Source organism: Acomys russatus, chromosome 4, assembly GCF_903995435.1.
Source record: "Acomys russatus chromosome 4, mAcoRus1.1, whole genome shotgun sequence".
Classification (NCBI taxonomy): domain Eukaryota; kingdom Metazoa; phylum Chordata; class Mammalia; order Rodentia; family Muridae; genus Acomys; species Acomys russatus.
In genome coordinates, this window is record NC_067140.1 from 14,292,832 (window position 1) to 14,305,083 (window position 12,252).

At 52.4% G+C, this 12,252-nt stretch overlaps 3 protein-coding genes across 3 annotated transcripts; 1 reads left to right on the forward strand and 2 right to left on the reverse strand.

Annotated features, from left to right (window-relative positions):
* Positions 1 to 10: 10 nt before the first annotated feature.
* Positions 11 to 1,264, reverse strand: Spata25 (spermatogenesis associated 25). Its single transcript, XM_051143785.1, has one exon. The coding sequence runs from the start codon at positions 1,215 to 1,217 to the stop codon at positions 504 to 506; it is 714 nt and encodes a 237-aa protein (XP_050999742.1). The 5' UTR covers positions 1,218 to 1,264; the 3' UTR covers positions 11 to 503.
* Positions 1,265 to 3,412: 2,148 nt separating this feature from the next.
* Positions 3,413 to 6,134, reverse strand: Neurl2 (neuralized E3 ubiquitin protein ligase 2). Its single transcript, XM_051143786.1, has 2 exons — positions 5,389 to 6,134; positions 3,413 to 3,775 (listed from the first exon to the last, which is right to left on the reverse strand). Exons 1-2 carry the CDS (start codon positions 6,128 to 6,130, stop codon positions 3,660 to 3,662), a joined length of 858 nt encoding a protein of 285 aa, XP_050999743.1. The 5' UTR covers positions 6,131 to 6,134; the 3' UTR covers positions 3,413 to 3,659.
* Positions 6,135 to 6,697: 563 nt separating this feature from the next.
* Ctsa (cathepsin A) lies at positions 6,698 to 12,236 on the forward strand. Its single transcript, XM_051143787.1, has 14 exons — positions 6,698 to 6,912; positions 7,027 to 7,138; positions 7,389 to 7,439; positions 7,523 to 7,609; positions 7,805 to 7,960; positions 8,272 to 8,363; positions 8,959 to 9,043; positions 9,514 to 9,605; positions 9,691 to 9,766; positions 9,992 to 10,131; positions 10,724 to 10,799; positions 11,582 to 11,671; positions 11,815 to 11,919; positions 12,076 to 12,236. The coding sequence occupies exons 1-14, from the start codon at positions 6,734 to 6,736 to the stop codon at positions 12,157 to 12,159; spliced, it is 1,425 nt and encodes a 474-aa protein (XP_050999744.1). The 5' UTR covers positions 6,698 to 6,733; the 3' UTR covers positions 12,160 to 12,236.
* Positions 12,237 to 12,252: the final 16 nt, after the last annotated feature.

The following is a 12,252-nucleotide window of genomic DNA, read 5'->3' on the forward strand; positions in this document are numbered from 1 at the left end:
TGTATTCACTTTGTTCTTTTCGCCTGCCATAGTTCTGAGGCCTGGTTCTGCTGATACTAGCATGAGACCCCCAAGAAAGCCTCTCTCTAAGTCTCAACTTAATCTGTAAGCTAGGCGTCCTCACAGGCTGGGTCACGGGGAAGAATTTTGTTCTGTTTGCTCGGCCAAGTGTCCATTCCCTCCATTTGCCCACAGTCCCATCTGCCTCAGCAAGCTGGGACACAGGAGAGAGGAAAATCCATAGTCTAGGACTTTAGACAAGAAAATTTTCTCTACTCTCCAAACATGGCTTCCTACCTAGGTAACTTGATTGAATCTGCTCAGATCTTTCTTGGCGTTATCAAGAACTCCCTGCAGGGTGGTCCTGGCAAAGCAGTGCAGTTTATCAGGGTGGCTCAGTTACCCACACCCTCTCCCCACCCCTGCCGTAGTCATCCCCAACCCTATCTGCCCAAGAACCATACGGAGAAGCCGCCCTATGTGTCTCATGCTATTTCATCTGACTACAAGCAGGAGCCCCTCCTGGACCTCACTAAAGGCATCAACCCAGAAGCCATGTGGGCATGTGCCTGCTCCCACTGCACCCCCTCCACAGCTCCCTCTGGCTCTGGATGGGCCATCATGAAAGCTTGAGCTGCCCGGATCAGGTCCTCTTCCCTCAGGCCTGGCACAGGCACGGTGGGGATGCCAGCGATCATCATGGCCAGGGTAAGGATGCAGATGTCAGGTTGGGAGCCAGCCTCCTTCCCCCCTGCCTCGGAAGATATCGGCAGAACCCCAGGTGACAGCCCACACAGCAGCAGGGGCCGGGGCCTGACAGGGCCGCCCAGGTAGGAAGCTCTGCTTCGGGAACAGGGGTCTGCCCAGCCCAAGCTCTCCAGCTGCCTCATGGGGGGCAATTTGGGACAGTATCGGTTGTATTCCTTCCTCCGAGGTGTCTCCCAGCTAACACTCCCAGAACAGCCCCTGGCTTCAGGTACTGCCAAGGTAGGGCCCCAGGCCTGGGCAGCAGGTGCCATCTGCTCAGCTTTCTGGCTCAGTGGGCCTAATCCACCAGGTGACACCACCACTGGCTCTGCAGGACTATAGAGGCCAAGGGACGAACCCGAAGAAGCAGCCCCACCTGCAGAGACAAGAATAAGATGGAATGTTATTCTTGGTCTCTTGGAGGAAGAGGCCCTGAGGGGCAGGGCCAGGGAGCAGAGGAATGTTAGCATTACTCATATCTATAACTGCAGCCAGTCCCAATCCTGCAGGTGATGGGCAAGTGCTTGTGAAATAAGTGAGCAAGTGGGTAATTAATTGATGGCAGGGCCTTTTGGATATCTTTTCTTCCGAGAGGACTAATTCCACGGTCAGCCCAAAAACATCCATCAGAGAGTCTCCACCTCCCCCAAAGCCAGGAAGCACCTCTGTTGTCCCCTCCAGTTGCAGGAGCCCCCCTCACCCTCACCCCCACGGCTCACCTTGGCTAGAAGGCAGAAGACCCAGATGAGTTTGTGGAGACATGAAGTAGGACATGGCTGCCCCAAAGTCCCTTGTGTGGGAGGGAATAGCCCTACTCCTCCTGCCCTAACTCTGCAGCTTTCTGCAGTGTCACCTCATAGTCCCCTTTACACCGGACGCTACCTCACAATACTAACCTGCTCATTATAGAACATACATGTCACAATGGGAGGGGATTAAATGGACCCTGGACCAGGATCAGGATGTTCCGGGCTTCTGTCATTATCTTGGTCAAGATGCATCTAGACAGGTGTTTTCGTTTTACTTTCTTCTGGCGCTGGGGCTAGAACCCAGGGCTTTGCAAATGCGAGGAGTGAGCATTGCTTCAGAAGTACATTCTAGTTGTGTTTTGTTTTGCTTTTTGTTGTGGTAGTGTTTGTTTGTTTGTTTGTTGAGACAGGCTCAAACTAAGTAGCCCTGGCTGGCCTGGACCATGCCACGGCCTACTTCCTGTTCAAACCTATCTCCTGCTTGCTGGGATTAAAGTCATGAACTACCATGCCCTGTCTGGTTTTGCTTTTGTGTGGGTGGGCTCAAAGCCTTGGTCTTCCTGCCTCAGCTTTCTTTTCTTTTCTTTCTTTCTTTTTTTTTATTTTTTATTTTTTATTTATTTATTTGTTTTTACTTTACATGCCTTGGTGTTTTGCCAGCATGTTTGTCTGTGTGAGGGTGTCAGGTGTCTGGAACTGGAGTTACAGACAGGTGTGAACTGTTTAGTGAGTGCTGGGAGTTGAATCCCCGGATCCTTTGGAAGCACAGTCAGTGCTCTTAACCACTGAGCCATCTCTCCAACCCCCTGCCTCAGCTTTGTAGGTGTTGGGAATATAGGTGTGTGTCACTACACCTGGCTCCACCAAGACAGTTTTGTTCCTCAATATCCTCATCTGCAAAATGAGGGTAACGCTGACACCTACCTCACCAGGAATTGTGAGCCTGAGATGAGGTTATGTCTATGGAAGCTCATGATCGGAGATACAAATAAATGAGTCCACTGCCTTGTGGCATGAGTCAAGCTGTTCAGTCATTTGCTAACCACAAAAACCAAGCATGGAGCATATGCCTATAGTCCTAGCAGGAGGATCACAATCCATTTTATAGCAAGGTTGAGGTCAAACTGAGGTACAGGTGTTTTTGTTATTGTTGTTTTTAAATAATCTCCTGGAGCCAGGCTGGAGAGATGGCTCAGCGGGTAAGAGCATTGTCTGCTCTTCCAGAGGTCCTGAGTTCAATTCCCAGCAACCACATGGTGGCTCACAACTACCTATAATGTGATCTGATGCTTTCTTCTGCCATGCAGGTGTACATGCAGATAGAGTACTCACATACATAAAATAAATAAATATATCTTAAAAAAATAATAATCTACTGGAGCCAAGCATGGAGGCTCACACCTGTAACCCCAGCACTTGGGAGGCAGAGGCAGGTGGATCCCTGTGAGTTCGAGGTCATCCTGGTCTACAAAGTGAGTCTATGACAGCCAAGGCTACACAGAGAAACCCTGTCTCAAAAACAAACAAACAAAAGAAAAAAAAAAAAAAAAAAAACAGTGTCAAGTCAGGCATTAAGGCTCATGCCTATAATCCCAGAATATGGGAGTCTAAGGCCAGCCTTGTGAGGTGGCTCATGTCTTTAATCCCAGCACTCGGAGACAGAGGTATACAGATTTGTATGAGTTCAAGACCAACCTGGTCTACAAATTGAGTCCAGGACAGCTAGGGCTACATAGAGAAATCCTGTCTTGAAAAACAAAAACAAAACAACCAAAAATGACTGAGTTTAATTCCCTCACAAACCACAAAGGGAAGGAGAATGTTGAGGGGTAAACAGAGGGACAGAGCACGCGCGCGCATGTATGTGTGTGAGTGTGTGTGTGTGTGTTACTCATCAAGTGTCCTAGGTAATTCAAAGGAGTGTACATGCTGGAGAGCCCTAATCTAGATTGGTTCTAAAATACTTCCTCTGACCTGCTGACTCTAGAAGTGCCTCTCCCAAGGCTGCAGAAGCAAGGAGATCCTCCAGTGCTCAGAACACCAACATCAGCTCTATTTATTTCTGGCCCCAGTTGGTAGCCATTTGACCCCCCAACTTCAGACAAGCCACTGCCCTGGAGGCAGGATGCACTCCTGTGGCTTCCCACCGGTGGCCACAGGCCTTCATTCAAACTTGCAGAAATCTTTGAGTCCTTTGGGCAGGTGGAGCCCGTCAATGGCCAGCCTGTGCACCACACTCTTCTGGATGACCAGACGACACAGAGTCTGTAGAGACGGCACTGTGGAGAGATGACGGTCAACAGCAAACAGTAGCACTAGGGCTGAGAAGATCTACGCCTTCATCCCTTCTTGCCATGAACTTGGGAATTAGCTTCTGCTCTCAGGCTCAGCCTGCCTGGTGGAGCTGCTTGTATAGCTGACCTCACCCTCTTCCTGAGAACATTGGCCAGGCCTGTTTCTATTCCAGCACGGCCCAAGCCCTTCGCCCTTCGGCAGCAGCTTTAAATCTGCTCGGGCTGGGCAACCACAGCCCAGTCAGTACATAGCAGGATCCAGTTCAATGAATTCATGACACATGACCAGAGGTATAAGTGAAAGGTTTAAGGGGCTACAATGAGCCAGACCTCAGAATTTAAAAGTTCTTAATCTGGGAAAAAAAAAAAAAAGTTCTTAATCTGAGTTCGAGGCCAGCCTGGTCTACAGAGTGAGTTCCAGGACAGCTAGGGCTACTCAGAGAAACCCTGTCTCAAAAAAACAAACCAGCAGGGTGTGGTGATGCACTCAGGAGGCAGAGGCAGATGGATCTCTGCGAGTTTGAGGCTAGCCTGGTCTACAAAGCGAGTCCAGGACAGGCAAGGCTACACAGGGAAACTCTGTCTCAAAAAAACGAAAAAAAAAAAAAACAAAAAACAAAAACAAACAAACAAAAAAAAACCCCCAAAGTTCTCAATCTGGGGTCTGTGGAGGCTCTAAACTGATAGGTCCAAATCTATGAACATTTTTCTAATAAAACCCACAACTCATAGCTGAATGTGGTGGCTCCTGAGCAACCCACGGCAGGCTGAAGCAGAAAAGATTGTCAATTTTTTGAGGCCTACCTGGGCTACTGAGTTCCAGACCAGAGTAAGTTGGTCTCAGAAAACCAAAAATAAGTAAATGTACAAAATTCTCAATAAGTCCCAGGTCTAAAATTGGTTTTAGAACACCTACCTTAGGGGCTGAGTATGCAGCACAGCAAGAGTGCTTGCCTAGCATTCATGAATCCCTGACTTTGTTCCCAGGACCAAAAAAGAAGAAGCATCAGAAGAAGAAGGAGGAGGAGGAAAGAAGAAAGAAGGAAGAAGCCAGCCGTGGTGGTGCACGCCTTTAATCCCAGCACTCGGGAAGCAGAGACAGGTGGATCGCTGTGACTTTGAAGCCATCCTGGTCTACAAAGTGAGCCAGGATAGCCAAGCCAAGGCTACACAGAGAAACCCTGTCTCAAAAAACCAAAAAATAGTCGGGCGTGGTGGCGCACACCTATAATCCCAGCAGTCGGGAGGCAGAGGCAAGTGGATCGCTGTGAGTTCGAGGCCAGCCTGGTCTACAAAGCGAGTCCAGGACAGCCAAGGCTACACAGAGAAACCCTGTCTCGAAAAACAAAAACAAAACAAAACAAAACAAAAAAACCTAAAAAATAAAGAAGAAAAGAAGAGGAGGAGGAGTCCTTATCCTATTTGAAACACCTTCCAAACTAAAAGGGACCTTAAGAGTGTCTCAGTCAACCAGCTGAGATATTCACGCAGATGCTGACAATCCAAGGCCTTGCTAGCTGGCTGTGGAGTCAGTCCTAGCAGGTGCCTGTTCCTACACTGACCCAGAAGATGGCCACTACCAGGGGTGGGATACCTACAGCCATACTCCAGTTGGATGAGGCGCACACTCTTCGTTGAAGCGAACACATCTACCACAGCGTAGAGGGGCTGGGCAGCTGGCAACCCTCTGGCGCTGGGGCCCATGTCCTCCCCGTTGATAACGATGTGCATGTCAGCAGTCCCATCCTCACGCGGGCAAAAGAGAACACCCAGGCGGCTACGGCGCGCTGTGGGAGGCAGCACGTTTTGTTCATAGAGTTGATCCAAGAGGTGGCTATAAAGCCCTGGCCGGCTGCGGCCCACCAGGCGGTCCCTGGGAATTCGGAACTGCTCGATGCGCAGATAGGGTTCAACCAGTGGCGTTTCGGAGCCGCTGGGGACCGCTGCCTCTGTTTCTGGTTGACCCTCAATGGGCACGCGGTTGTGATGGCGCGTGATAGCGAAGACCCAGCTGTGGCCAAGGCTGACCAGGTCAGGCAGTGAAAACTCTGGCACGGCGGCCAGACTGGCTGGGTCCAGAGCGGTCAGACCAAGACGCAGGTGCCCGCACCAGCCCAGCTCTTTTTCCTCTATCTCCACTAGGAATACCTGACCCGGGGCCAGAGGCTCGCGACTGAAGCACACACCGTGGGCGAAGCTCTCCACGCGTGTGGCTCGCGTCCCGGATGGGTCCACGCGGATATTAGCTCCGTGCACTTGGTGGAAACGGGTGGGAGGGGGCTCTGGGCACGCAGGACTCCTTGGGCCACCCGACCCTACAGGTTCGGAGGCAGCAGCCATTTCCGCACCAACTCATGCCAAAGGCTATTTTGGGCGGCAGGCTCAGACCGCGGGGGGTTGGGGGGGACCATGTAAGGCATTTCTCCCTTGGCCTACCTTCCCCCGGCTCTGCCCGGGGGTCCTAGCGCCGCTTCGTCGGCATCTCGCCAGTAAAGTGTCCCCAGGAGCCTAGGGAACCTGGCTGTCAACACTATAATCATCTGATCTCTGGCACCCTAATAACCTTCAGGGCTGTACACTTTACTTGGTTAACTGACCACTCCCTACCCTATATGGCAGATTTGAAAAAAAAAAAAAAAAAAAAAAAAGGCAAGACCTATAAGCAGACTGCCACGTGATGCGGAAGCTCACGTGACCAGGACTACACATGACTTCAGTCCACAGTTGCCTCCTAGAGAGAGAGCAAGGGTGTAAGGAAGAAGAGGTACGGAGATCTTCCCGGTTGGTGGTCAGCGAACGTGGCTCTGCGGTCGGGAGCTGGACCCGGGTGGGGGGCTTTCCCCGGAGATGCGCGCCATCTACTCCCCAAGAATTGCTGCTGCACGGAAGCGCAAAAGATCTGGGGAACTGGTAAACATCCTCCGTCGGTGCTTCCTCCCGCAGATGCTCGGAGCCGCGTTGTTTCCACTGCTCTTGCTGCTGCTGGTGTCCTGGGCGTCCCAGGGCGAAGCAGCTCCGGACCAGGATGAAATCCATACCCTTCCCGGGCTGGCCAAGCAGCCCTCTTTCCGGCAGTACTCCGGCTACCTCAGAGCGTCGGAGTCCAAGCATTTCCACTACTGGTGCGCGGCCCTGCCTCTCGAGGAGGGCATGACAACTGGCCGGGCGAGTTTTTAACGACCCTAGGCAGGACGGGGCCTCTTGCTTGCACCAATCCTGCCCTGTGCTCTTTCTAGGTTTGTGGAGTCGCAGAAAGACCCAAAGAACAGCCCAGTAGTGCTTTGGCTCAACGGGGGTCCTGGCTGCAGCTCCCTAGATGGGTTTCTTACAGAGCATGGGCCCTTTCTGGTGAGTTGAGCACTGTGCTCCCCTGCTGTGAGAGGGCAGGAGACTGGGAAAAGTAGGAGAGGAGGGACCTGTGGTTTTCCAACCTTTACTTTCCTTAACGGCTATGTTCTATTTTGTTTTATGTGACCCTTGGCCTTTTGTACCTCTCATGGAGTGTGGCAGTTTGTAAAGGGCCTAAAACTGCCTATGGCCCGTTTCTTTCCACCCAGCTGTCTGTTGGGACTGACAAAGCTATGTCTTTCCTCCCCAGGTGCAGGGAGATGGCGTCACTCTGGAGTACAACCCCTACTCTTGGAACCTGGTACACCTGTGGGTCTTACAGGGGTGCCTGGGTACTTGAGGGGGGTAGGGAGCCTTCTTCCACTCACCCCTTACTCCCCTTAGATTACCAATATGTTGTATATTGAGTCCCCAGCCGGGGTGGGCTTCTCCTACTCCGATGACAAGATGTATGTGACGAACGACACAGAGGTGAGTCTGTTGCCTGGCTGCCTGCCCCATTCTCCCTGTTGCATGGCCTCAGAGTCCACATTTGGCTCTGTCACATGATCTGTGGTACCCAGCTCACTTCCTCCTGTACAAAATGAAATGGGTTGGGTTCATGATCCTGGAAGAGTTTTCTAGCTGAAGCATTGGGTCTCCTGCTTCCAATCTCGCCATGCTCAGGTGGCTCAGAACAATTACGAGGCGCTTAAAGACTTCTTCCGCCGCTTTCCGGAATACAAGGACAACAAACTGTTCCTGACGGGAGAGAGCTACGCTGGCATCTACATCCCCACCTTGGCCGTACTGGTCATGCAGGATCCCAGCATGAACCTTCAGGTGTGGGAGGGGAGGGAGGCACCTTGGGGCTGTGACCTAGGACCAGTGAGGTCAGCCTAGCCGCTCCTTCACGGCCTACTAGCTTGGCCGTTGGCTACCCTGGCAGCTTGCAAGCCTCCTACTCCAGGAAGCTCGCCTGTCAGGCTGCCAGGCTGCCACATCTGTCCTTTAGATTGAAGGACCTCACCCACCCCCACAAACCACTCTGGATCTCAGCTTCTAGATTACAGGTCTAGCTGTAGGTCAAGGGAGGGTCCCCGTCGTTCCCCACGCTTTGGGTGAGCTGAACAAGCGCGCCGGGTGTTTCACAGGGGCTGGCTGTCGGCAATGGACTCGCCTCCTATGAGCAGAATGACAACTCGCTGGTCTATTTTGCCTACTACCATGGTCTTCTGGGGAACAGGTATGGGAGAGGGACAGTTGGGCAATGTCTCGGGTGGTGCCAGTCATGAGGTCTCACACTTGTCCTCCAGCACGTGACATTCCTGCTCAGGTTTATGTACACAGGTACGGCCTGGGATTGGCCAAAGGGTTTGATACTTAAGAGACCAGGATTTAAGCATTTGGAAACAGGCAGCCTGGGCTACATGGTGGGTTTAGGATCTGAGCCCAGACTTCATAGAAAAACCTCTCAGCCAGGCGTGGTGAGGCACTCCTTTAATCCCAGCACTAGGGAGGCAGAGGCAAGGCCGGCCTAGTCTACAAAGTGAGTCCAGAACAACCAAGGCTACACAGAGAAACCCTGTTGGGGTGGGGAGGAACCCCTTAAAACCATTGTTTTTTCTTTTTAAAAAGGCACTGAGCTGGGGCTGTTTGTAAGGGGTGGAGTCTTTGGAACTGGGTTTGATAGTTCATGCATCACACCCTGTATTGTCTTTCCTCCTCCCCCGGGGTCAAGATCCGATGAGACGTTAGAGGGAGGAGAGACAGCGTCTTGCCTCTCAGCATCTCTGCCGTCTTAAGGTCTTAAGCCTCAGCACTTTTCCAACCTCCTACAGGCTTTGGACTTTGCTCCAGACCCACTGCTGCTCTCAGAACAAGTGTAACTTCTATGACAACAAAAACCCAGAATGCGTAAACCATGTGAGCTTCTGCCCCTTTCTCTGTACCAGCCCTCCCACCTTAGTCCTGAGCAATGGATTGCCCCCTCTTCTTGGGAACCTCCCATCTCTTCAGCTCCATTGCTTCTCTTTTTGGTGGTACCGGGGCCTTATGCATGGAAGACAAGCACTCTACCAACTGGGCTGAAGCCCCGCCCACCTCATTGCCTTTCTGCCCTGAACCTTCCAATATTGTGGTCTCCGGGAGAGCCAGTGAGGAGATTGAACCTCAGGGTGCTTAAGCCACTTGCCTTAAGTCACATGACGGGGAAGAGTGGTGCTAGGATTAGAGCCAGGTCTGGAAGATTCCTTCCAGTGAGCTCTCTCTGCCTATGAAACAAGTAGATGAAAGGTGATGACGGCCAATGAGGTGGCAGAGTAGTTAATCTTGAGGGCGAGTGGGTGAGGTCATGGAAGGCAAATGGATCCAAAAACACGATTATGTTGTCACAGCTCCTGGAAGTGTCTCGAATTGTGGGTAATTCTGGCCTCAACATATACAATCTCTACGCCCCATGTGCTGGTGGGGTGCCTGGCCATGAGAGGTAGGTGCTCCTGGGTGTACACCTTTGGCTAATCCCTCCTGCTCTAGAGGCCCACCACCCACCCTACTTTCTTGTTTTTTTTCAGGGACGAGGACACTTTTGTGGTCCAGGATTTTGGCAATCTCTTCACCCGCCTGCCACTCAAGCGGAAATTCCATCAGGTATGCAAGGGCAGGGCATGAGCTCTCCCTGGGGGAGTAGGTAGGTAGGACAGATAAGTAAAGGCCCTCCAGATGGATCACTGTGAGTTCGAGGCCAGCCTGGTCTACAAAGCAAGTCCAGGACAGCCAAGGCTACACAGAGAAACCCTGTCTCGAAAAACCAAAAAAAATAAATAAATAAATAAAATAAAAGTGAAGCCCCTCACCCTGTGTCCATGCCCCTAGACACTGCTGCGTTCCGGGGACAAGGTCCAAATGGATCCCCCCTGCACCAACACTACAGCCCCTTCCACCTACCTCAACAACCCGTACGTTCGGAAGGCCCTCCACATCCCTGCGGAGCTGCCCCCCTGGAACATGTGCAAGTGAGCTTTCATGGCCGTTCTTGGTACAGGGGGTGGCATCAGCAGTGGCTGTAGGGGTCCTGCAGCTAAGGGTTCTCAGAGGGGGTGGTGTGGACATTCAGGGTGGAAATTAGCTGAGCAGGGTGTTTAGTGGTGTTGACCTCCCCGCCCCCCTTGTTTGAACAGTCAAACAATTAACTCAGAAGTGGCCACACACTGACATTTAGTGAGTGAGTAGGCACCCTCCCGACTGCCACATGGTTGCCACCCAGAGCTGCTCGGTTCATTCTGTGACACCGCCCCACCCCACCCCCCACTTCCACTAAAAGGGTAACCCTAGCTCATCAGAACCTAGTTTAGGTCTTTCCTGGTGGGTCACCACCCGTGCTCTCTCCTCCGTCTTTATTTGCTGTCACTTTCATACCTCCTGGGCCCCTACGCACTAAATGCTAGTTGTATCCCAGTGTGCCCACACATCTCCAGCTCCCATTCTGATAAGCAAGCCCTAGAGAGGTCCTATACCCAAAGCCAGGCATTTGGGAAGGTTTGGCCCCCTTGACCATCCTCTTCTATTCCCCGTGTTTTCTGCGTCCTGTGCACGTGCTCCCGGCAGCTTCGTGGTGAACTTACAGTACCGCCGTCTCTACCAAAGCATGAACTCCCAATACTTGAAACTGCTCAGCTCGCAGGTATGTGGATACAGCGCAGCAGGATCCAGCCGGGGCACAGGGAGCTGCACACCATTATAGCTGTAGGCGCTAGAGTGACCAGCCAAGCGGGGCAGCTCTTCAGAGCCTGCTCCGCCACACCCTGGTTGTTGCTGATCTTCTGAGACTCTGCCTTGCTCTGTAGCCCAGGCTTGCTTTGAACACGTAGCAGTTCCATCTCAGCCTCCCTAGTAATGGGATTACAGCTGTGGGCCAGCATTCCCAGCTCTGGGAAAGTGTCTTACTCACTCTCAGCTGCATTTTTCTCATCTGTAAAATGAGACTAATAAGCTGGGCATGGTGAATCAGACCTGTAAACTCAGCCCCAGGGAGACTGACGAGAGACCTCAAGTCTCTAAGCCAGCCTGGACTCCATAATAAGACCGCAGGGCGTGGTGGCTCACGCCTTTAATCCTAGCACTCAGGAGGCAGAGGCAGGCGGATCACTGTGAGTTCGAGACCAGCCTGGTCTACAAAGCAAGTCTGGGACAGCCAGAGCTACACAGAGAAACCCTGTCTCAAAAAAGCGAAGGGGGAAAAAAAAAGACTTATTTGGGGTGGGGGAGGGGTGGGTAATCTTCTCCTTATATATTAAAGCATCAACTTGGTGATTCCTGGGCATGCAGTACGCAATGCGAGAATTTCAGGTTTCTGTGGTTAGCTAGCTGGGCTTTTGAATTCCTGAAAAGTAGGACTTGAACCAAGAAAGGGCTCGGGGTCTGGGCCTGTCCCACACTCCCCGTTTCCCCCTTGTCCTACTCCAGAAATATCAGATCCTGCTATACAATGGTGACGTGGACATGGCCTGCAACTTCATGGGGGATGAGTGGTTTGTGGATTCCCTAAACCAAAAGGTAACGTGGTGCTGGGTGGCCGGGCTGGTACACCAGGAGCGGCTCTGGTCTGCAATTCCCGAGTCTCCAGTCCTGAGGTCTTGAGTGCATCTGGGAAGCAAGGCTGCTAGGGCCACCGGCTGAGGTCTCTCCCCACGGGGCAGATGGAGGTGCAGCGTCGGCCCTGGCTAGTGGACTACGGGGAGAGTGGAGAGCAGGTAGCCGGCTTCGTGAAGGAATTCTCCCACATCACCTTTCTCACCATCAAGGTAGGATTCTCTGAGCCTAATGGGGGACCTCCCCACCCCAACCCTCTGGCTTTCGTTTGGCCTGGGTCACCCCTGATGCATCAGGGCAAACTTTCAGGGTCAAGAGGGGAAGGATAAATGTTGGGGATCCAAGTCTCATAAGGCTTTGCTCCCCAGGGCGCTGGACACATGGTCCCCACAGACAAGCCCCAAGCTGCCTTCACCATGTTCTCCCGTTTCCTGAACAAAGAGCCTTACTGAGACCCGAGGAGACCCGAGGAAGTCCTCAGCGTGTGGTCCAGCCCCTCCCAGCCACTCTCCAGGAAGAGAGACCCGCCCCTCCTTCTATGCAAA